The following is an 8,217-nucleotide window of genomic DNA, read 5'->3' on the forward strand; positions in this document are numbered from 1 at the left end:
TTTGAGGCCTCCTGAGGATGTGTGCATTGGCCCCCTAATCCCAGCATTGCCCTGGCTCTTGTTGCTTACCTGGGTATATGTTCTTCTCGTCGGTCTAGGCTGGGCTGTACTGGTGGGCGCTGCTTGGTTTAGCAGTCCAAGGCCTCCTCCGCTCTTGTCTTCCCCTTCCCCCAACAAGCCGAATTTAAAGCGTGGCGGAGGAGATCCACCAACCTCAAAGAGAACACCTGCCAATTTGCAGATGACCAAGCTGGGTGGAGTTCCAGATACTCTGGAGAGTAGAGCTAGGTTCCAGAATGACCTGAATTGACTGGAAAAATGGTCCATAATCAGCCAGATGAAATTCAACAAGGACAAGTGAAAGTTCCTGCACTTGGGACAGAATAATTGTATACATATATACAGACTGGGGAATGAATAGTTAGGCTGTAGTACTGCAGAAAAGGAGCTGGGGTTACAGTGGGCCATAAGCTGAATACGAGCCAACAGAATGTTTTTGCCGCAAAGCAAAGCAAAGCAAAGCAAAGCAAAGCAAACAGAATACTGGGTTGTATCACCAGGAGTATCACTTGCAAATCAAGCGAAGTGATTCTTCTGCTCTATCCAACACTGTTAAAGCCTCACCTGGCGTATCGTGTCCAGTTTTGGGCCCCGAGCTTCAAGAAGGATGTAAACAGTTTGGAAATAGTCCAGCGCAGAGTAAAAAAGCCAAACAATGACTTCCTAACATGTAGAAAGGGCATTTGAATTCTTATAGCCTTTCGAGGAACCTAACAGAGCAGTACACTTTGCCCAAGTGTTTATTGACTTCCCAAGTCACGTATCACATGCTGATTGACCTTTCTAATACTTAAAAACTCCAACAGAATGATGGTGCCTCTCTCACTTCATAAGTGGCAACTGCTTGTAGCCACATCTCCACACCTAGTAATTGATTTAATTCCATGGAACACAGACATGTAAGCAACTCTTTCCTTTTTTGCATGAGCGTAGGATATATTTTTCCTTTTCACTGTTATGAAAAAAGTCTGATTTCCCTCTGTCTGCTGCCAGGTGGGAATTTTTGTTACTTGTCTATTTGTAAAATTCTCCTTTTCTGAGTTCAAGAGACTTGTGCAGTGTAAGAGAGAGGGTGAAAAAGTATTTGTTGTTATGTTTCCAAATCTTGGGCAATTGGAAGTATATATAGGTTGATTGTCATATAGGGTGGATTCATGAAAATGGAATAGCCAAGAATGAAGAAATATGATGAACATTGATGGGCCTTTTTACCCTACAGCAAGTAAAATGTTGGACAAGGTTTAAGCACAAATGGTTTAGTGCAGGGCTGGTCAACCTGTGGCATGGGCAGCCTCTGAGAGTGGCATGAGGCAGATTGAGGAGAGAATTCAGCAGCAGATAAAACAGTAAGCTGAAAACAGAGCAGCAGATTGGCAGGAAGCATAAAGCAGGGAGAAGAAAGCAGAGCGACCTGTTGAGCAGGGGAATGGGATCAGAGTGGCACTCGGGGAAGGGGGCAGGGTTTTCCTTGTGGTATGCCTTGGCCCCCGTTGGTTTAGTACACCCTATTAGATATGCTAAATGAATTTAGAAACCCTGCAGATGAGTCTCCTGCCTACCTTAGCAGTGTCTTAAGCCATGTCAGTTGTAATGCTTCTGGAAACATGGCATTATGAGAGATTATGTAAGGCCTTCAGTACCCTACAGACAGTTGCAGGACTAGCTGAACTGTTTCAAGATGTCTGTACCTGCACTGTCAGTAAAACAGTTCATGCTGAAATCATATTTCCTGATGAAACATGATCTGCCTGGTATTTAATTCCTCTGTAAACTCCTCAGAGTGCTCTTTTGTTTGTATGTAAGGTGTCTTTAAGGAGGAGCAAATAATACTTGGCAAAGCAAATCGCTAGTGTAGACAAAACCATCATGACAATTTAAATGCTTCTGAATGGATAGTGGCCTAGTTCCAGCGAGGGAGATCATATGAAATGAGAAAAGATATTATATTTGTTTCTCTTGGTTTTTCTTTCCATCTCTGTTCTTCCTTGTTTCCAGGAAACCCATACTTCTCCCCCACTTCCTCAACAACTCCCTCTAGTCCTGCTGGTGACCCAAAGATCAGCAGTGCTGTGACTGACCCCAAGTGCAATCAGGGAGACTCACATATTAAACACAGGGCAGAATGTAGTTCTGGGTGGTGCCCAGCTGCACAATCCATCGGTGCATTTCAAAAGCGAGAGGGGGGAGAAATTATCTTGAGGAAGTGTATTAGGAGTGTTACGAAAACAGGTGGGAGAAATGCCTAAAGTCAGAAATACTGCTATAACCCTGGAGTTCCTTTTGGCCCAGAAATGAGTGTGTATGTTCTCAACTTGCGGATGTGTTTTAAAATTCCAAGTTTGCTTGATTTACAATAGAAAAGAGATCAAGAGTTTCCTGTCTTCAGAGCTGAAGAGCGATTCCTTTCAGAATTATGGTAGCTTTAAAACACTAAGTCAATACTAGTGAATGAAGCCTGGGAACTGGCGGGAGGGGAGGGAGGGCTTGTTTGCTTCCTAAAAGATTTTTGATTTTTCACAGTCACTGCCAACAGCGGTAAGCTTATTTTTTCCCCCACAGAACGAAGTTTCATGACTGTGTATGGAAAATTACTGTTGAATCAAGCAATTGGTCAGGAAAAGAGGCCTAACTGTATTGCTTAGTCACTGATAGTATACTATTTACTGTGGTCACCCAGTTGAAAGCCATTACTGCTTTAGGGAAAATAAGCTGCTTCCTCTCAAAGCAAGTGGAACAAATGTGAATTTTGTGAGAAATGAATTATGAAGCGTGAAGTTCTTAAGAGGTGAAGGACTACCTGATGGGAAAGCTTCCATGCAAGCAGCACAAGGCTCTCATTCAGTCTCTGGCATTTTCAATACCACCAGAGGGTGCTCTAGGACAGCTAACTGAACCTCTTGCCCTTGTCTTTTTTGTGATCTGCCTTGCTAGAGGATCAGGTGCGGGAGTGATTTTACTAGTGAGTTTGAGTATGTATGTAAGTCAGGGGTGTCAGACTCACCTGGGGCTGTGGGCCCAATCTGGACCCACAGAGCTTCTTGTGGGCTGGATCCAACCCTGGTGCATGAGGGCTGCCGCTGTGGCCACCATGGCAGCGGCAGAGTCCCAGGGTCCGGCAGGGGTGGAGGCAGCAGGAGTGTGGGGTTCGGTGGAGAGAGACAATCGCGCTGCTGACGGCCATGCTCAACAGAGCCAAAGGGTCCAACTTCTGGAATCCTCCAATAGCCCAGTAGGCTGTATGTTTGACACCCCTGATGTGAGCAAATGACTAAGGGCAATGGATGAATCAAAACTATTGCAGGCAGGCAGAGTACAAGCATCATCTGAACTTCTCTGCTCGTGCAACTTGCTCACCATTTACAACTTCCTTTCTGTTCCAGGCCTAAACTACTCCTGACAGAGACTAATTGTCATTCCAAATGTAGAGCACTTTGTGACATGCACAGGTTTTTCTTCTCAGACACCACCTAATTTTGATACTGAATATTGCGTAGGCTAGGAACAAGCTGTGGATAAGCTGTGCCGGCTTGTCACAGAACAGAAATGTCTTGGGGTTGGTGTGGGTTTAGTGAGAGTCTGAATGCACTGCCACTTTTCTGTCATTGATTCAATGATGAAGTCCTAGGACAGACATTCAGATGCACTTTTCAATGTCCCAGGATAAACTGTTAGTGCTTTTCTGTGAACCTGAGGACCTTTTTAGGATTTGTCCCAAGAAAACAGATGGACATCTGAACAATCACACTTTGTCCCAGGATAAAAAGTTTTATCTTGGAAACAGATGTGATGTCTGTTTGTAGCCACTGTGAAGTGACTATATTTTTATTCTGTATTTTTTTTTATGATCTATAAAAAAAATCCTTCCATTATTTTGCTTGTTGTCAGTCACTTTATTGTCAATCAATATATTGTCAATTGCTCACATCCTTTCTTTGTCTTTCCCTCCATTTTCCTCTGCCAGGCTTGAACTGTACAGAAAAGTGCCAAACCTGCGAATCCTGGCCTGTGGTGGAGATGGAACGGTAGGTCTTCTGCACCGAAATGGGGCTTGTATTCTTATGCTTCTTTTATGACAGCTTTAGAAAGGGGTGCATGTCATGTCAAACTCAGCAATTTTCTCCACAAATTCAGCAAAGATGGACAAAAAGCCCCTTCCAGGAAGATCTCTGTCCAGTGTCTATTTGAAGGAAAAACTAGCAGTTAAAGTGTTTCAACTTCATAAAATAAGTCAAATTTTGGACTTTTTATGCATGAGCATGTGATGCAGAGCATAAGAGAACACTCTTCTTTAAAATGTGTTTACAGTTAAAACGTATTCAGCTTTACAGGCTCTTCTCAGTGTTAGATCATCTTTTTGATTATTATTTGTATTCAAGTGCTGAAGACGTGGTAGGTCAGGTGAGTGACTGGGAGACCGGAGACCTGGTCTCTATTCCACCTCTGCTATTGTCCTCTATTACCATAGTCAGGTGTTATGGGCTCCTCTGTCCCTTGCTTTCCCCTCGTTCATGTGTAAAGTGTTTTGAGATGTCTACAATAAAAGGAAATATGATGCAGTGGTCAGAGTATTACCCTGGGACTTGGAAAACCCAGGCATAATTTCCTGCTCTGCTACTGACTTCCTGTGCATCCTTGGAAGTCATCTAGGATCCAGTTTTCAGTGGGCTAAATTATTTTAAGTTGCAGATGGACAACTGCTTGAATTTTCACAAAGTGTCCATGCTCCTTACTCAGAACCAATAGGATTGAAGTGCCTAGGAGCAGTTGAAAATCCTGAAAGGTACCTACTTGCATCATTCAGTGCCTAGTTGCTTAAAAAAAAAATGTCGCTTAGTCACTGCATGGCCCAGTTGAAAAATATTGATATTAGTGCTTTTGTACCACCCACAGGTATGGTAGAATTAAATTCATTCAGTTTCTGAGGTGCCCAGTTGTTGTACTGAGGCAGCCTTATAAAAACCCAAAACAAACAGGTATTTGGAAGCTAAGCAGTGGTCTTTATTTGTGAGAGCACACAGGTTCTTTCTTCTTCAGAACTGGCTTTTTCCAACATTATTGCATATGCTTTGTCCCCAAGACAGACAGAATGAATCTAGACCCAACTGGGACTGATCCAGAACCCCCAGCTGGGTAGAATCAGGGCACTGGCTGGGTCATCTCAAGGTCTTCAGGAAGAGGGCCTTGCCCACACAGTCCTTATAAGCTGAGGCTAGACAACATCTCCTGACCTTCCTGGATCCCTGCTAACCTGCTTGCCTACTTGTTCCACCCTAAATCTCACCTGAACCTTGCCTAGCCTAACCTTTGCCTTGATCCTTGCCTATCCTGAGCTCACACTCACTCCTGCTTGGATCCTTGCTTAGTACCTGCAGCCTGTCTCTGCTCCAACAACCCTGTTTGCCTGTTTTGTCCTGGATTTCCCAGTTCCTGTCATGCCTGTCCTTGAGTGGTCCTGTCTCTGGCCTGGACTTCTCAGTACAACCATCAGCTTGCCTTGACTTTGATTTTGTCATGACCCCTGGCTTGATACCTTGGATTGATGCCTGGCTTGATCTCAGCATTCTAGAGTAACCCCTATTCTGGCAAACTCCTTTTGGACTCACTGCCTATGCTCTGGTCCTTCCTAACACCAGTGGTTGACATCATACCTCCCCTTTAGAGACAGTTACCTGGGATCAGGTACAACCCCACTAAGATTTCATATAGGTGTAGGTCCCACTCTGAAAACTCAGTTCCCCATTTGAGACATGCTATCACCGGGTTTTAATTCTAGCCTGAGATGCCTGAAGGGGTTTAGGAAAGGATTTTCTAAGGTACCTGTGGGAATTTGGTACTTGTGACAAGAGCAGCCCCCAAAGGTGACCATAATGCCCCCTTAGTGGCCAAATTACCTGTTTCCCTTGACCCTTCATGGTAACTTCATCACTGTCCTGGCCTGCCATACTTTGATGGAATTTATATTTCACATTGGGAGGCTGTTCCCCAAAGTCCCTGAGTGTGTTCCTCCTGGATCCACATGTGTCCTCAGGCACAAACTCACCTTAGGGGTGTTAAACATGGCCTCCAGCTGCCCTCATAGCCATACGCATGCCTTGCAGATGTCACTGTCATTATTTTTCATGGGACTTCCCAGCCCGGTCCACACTCTCTGCCCCTCTGGCACTAATCACTTTGTCCAAGCCTCAGCCTTCTTCCGGCCTTGACCCCTTTTCTTTTGCTGGACCCCTCAGCCCTGACCCACTGTCTCAGGCTTTGGCTTCCTGGCCCCAGTCTCACTGTGTCCCTGCCCTATACAGTGCTTAACAGAGAGTGCCCCTTAGGCACCCTGCTGTGTGGCCTTCAAACCTCTCCCATAGCCATGACTGGGTCCTCTAGTTAACACAACTCTAAAGACAGCTACATAACACAAGACCCATTTAACTCTGAGGCCAACAGAGCTCATTCCTCTTGCAGGGTCAGGGCCAGGGTCAGTCTAAGCCTCTAGCCCCAGGTTCAGGCCTATATGGCATCTTTCTCCTCCGCTTCTGGTCACTTGACCTAGTCCTTCTGGTAAGGTGCTACTAATTATGTCCAATCGGCAGCCTCACCTGCTCCTTTCCTGCAGGCTGAGCCCTGTGGCTCTTTCCAAGTTGTTTAGCCCTGCTGCCCTTTCAGCTAGGCTCCCTGCTAGCTATACTTGCTCTGCTAGCTCTGTCTTGCAGCACTGGAGTGGCTCGCCCACCAGCACTCTGCACTTCGCAGCCTTTTCCCTTGTAAGCTGCACTACCCTATACAGTTGCAGTTTCATATACTTCCCTATGCCCCTGTACAGTTTGCTTACTGTAATCCTGCTCCTGCTTCCTCCCAGTAGCAGGGGTAGGTGTCCCCTGCTACAGTACTCAACTCTCCTTCCATTTCTAAAGAGTTGGATGTCTGGCCTTTTTGGGATCCCAGCCTTGGTGAATATCAATATTAATAGAGAAGAAAATAAAGAATCGATTAGGGTTCTGTTGTTATATGGTGCAAAAGGGCGTCTATAGTGATTCAGCGGAGAGCATTCCTTCAAGAACTGACAGGACACCCTTTCAGCAGAGAATGTAGCTGCATTTAAGCAGTGAAAATAGATAACCTTCCAATCTGTTGAAGAAAGCAGATGCACTCAATCATCCAAGGGAGCTGAAGCTAATAGGAGATCATTGAGATCCAATGAATTTTAATATGAAAATTAGTGAAGGTCCATTGGCTTTCATCAAACCTTATTTTCCCTTTTATTTCACCATGCATGCAATAGGGGGCAGCATCTTCTCATTAGTATGAAGAACACTAGACAATTATTTTAGCTGCTATTAAGACTGACCACATTAATATCTAGTTCCCAAAGCCATTATATTTAGAAATGAAGAATCTTGCTCAGATGGACTTAGTGAATATTCAATGAGACCAAATATTACTTTACATTATTGAAATGAAACAGAACACAGTAACTGTTCCACTATTACTGAGGATAAATGGAAGGTTCTGATTTCCAGGGCTGTCACCAGTATTCAGTTCACAAAAAAATGATGGACTCTTCCCTCTTTGACCCAAACACTATTGTTGGATATATAGAAACAGGGTCAAATTTAAATAACAAGGTTTACCATTTGCATTTGTTTATGTAACATTTCAAAGCAATTTCCAAATTTAGTTAATATTAGAATCTGCTCTTTAGAAATGGGGAAACTGACATCCAGGATGGTGACCTTTCTGGTTGCTTATAGTAAGTCTAGGGCAAAATGGTGGCTAGAACCAGAGAGGGGAATGATTTCCCACTAATGATTTCAGTGGGGCTGTGATTTAACCACAAGGTCTCAATCTCTTAACATCTAGGGCCAGATGCAAATTGGTTCTGTAGCCACCTACGCTTAAGTTCTGGAACACCTAAAACTCAAATATCTTGTCCCAAGAGGGCAATTCAGCTTGATAAGGCTTAGGTGTCTAGGAAGCCTGAAGGCATGTGGAGGTGGTGATGAACTCTGTGTATTTTATATTAGGCAGTCATTGTTTAAAAAATTGAAACAGCCCTGGCAGGATAGACCAAGAAAGCAAGAGTGCACCTTTTTAGGCTGGCACTGTAACCACCAGGCCACAAAACCATGATCTTTCTTGCTTGTTATTCTGGTGTTATGACACGGGTAC

At 44.3% G+C, this 8,217-nt stretch overlaps 1 protein-coding gene across 1 annotated transcript in view; it reads left to right on the plus strand.

Moving 5' to 3' along the window:
* DGKI (diacylglycerol kinase iota) overlaps positions 1-8,217 on the plus strand; it is a 244,967-nt gene that overhangs the window by 67,233 nt on the left and 169,517 nt on the right. The window contains exon 11 of the mRNA XM_019515441.1: positions 4,022-4,082. Within this exon, the coding sequence (XP_019370986.1) occupies positions 4,022-4,082 (61 nt within the window). The remainder of the gene's footprint in view (positions 1-4,021; positions 4,083-8,217) is intronic.

This window comes from Gavialis gangeticus, unplaced genomic scaffold (assembly GCF_001723915.1).
Source record: "Gavialis gangeticus isolate Ggan-Ray unplaced genomic scaffold, GavGan_comp1, whole genome shotgun sequence".
In the NCBI taxonomy this organism is placed as follows: Eukaryota; Metazoa; Chordata; order Crocodylia; family Gavialidae; genus Gavialis; species Gavialis gangeticus.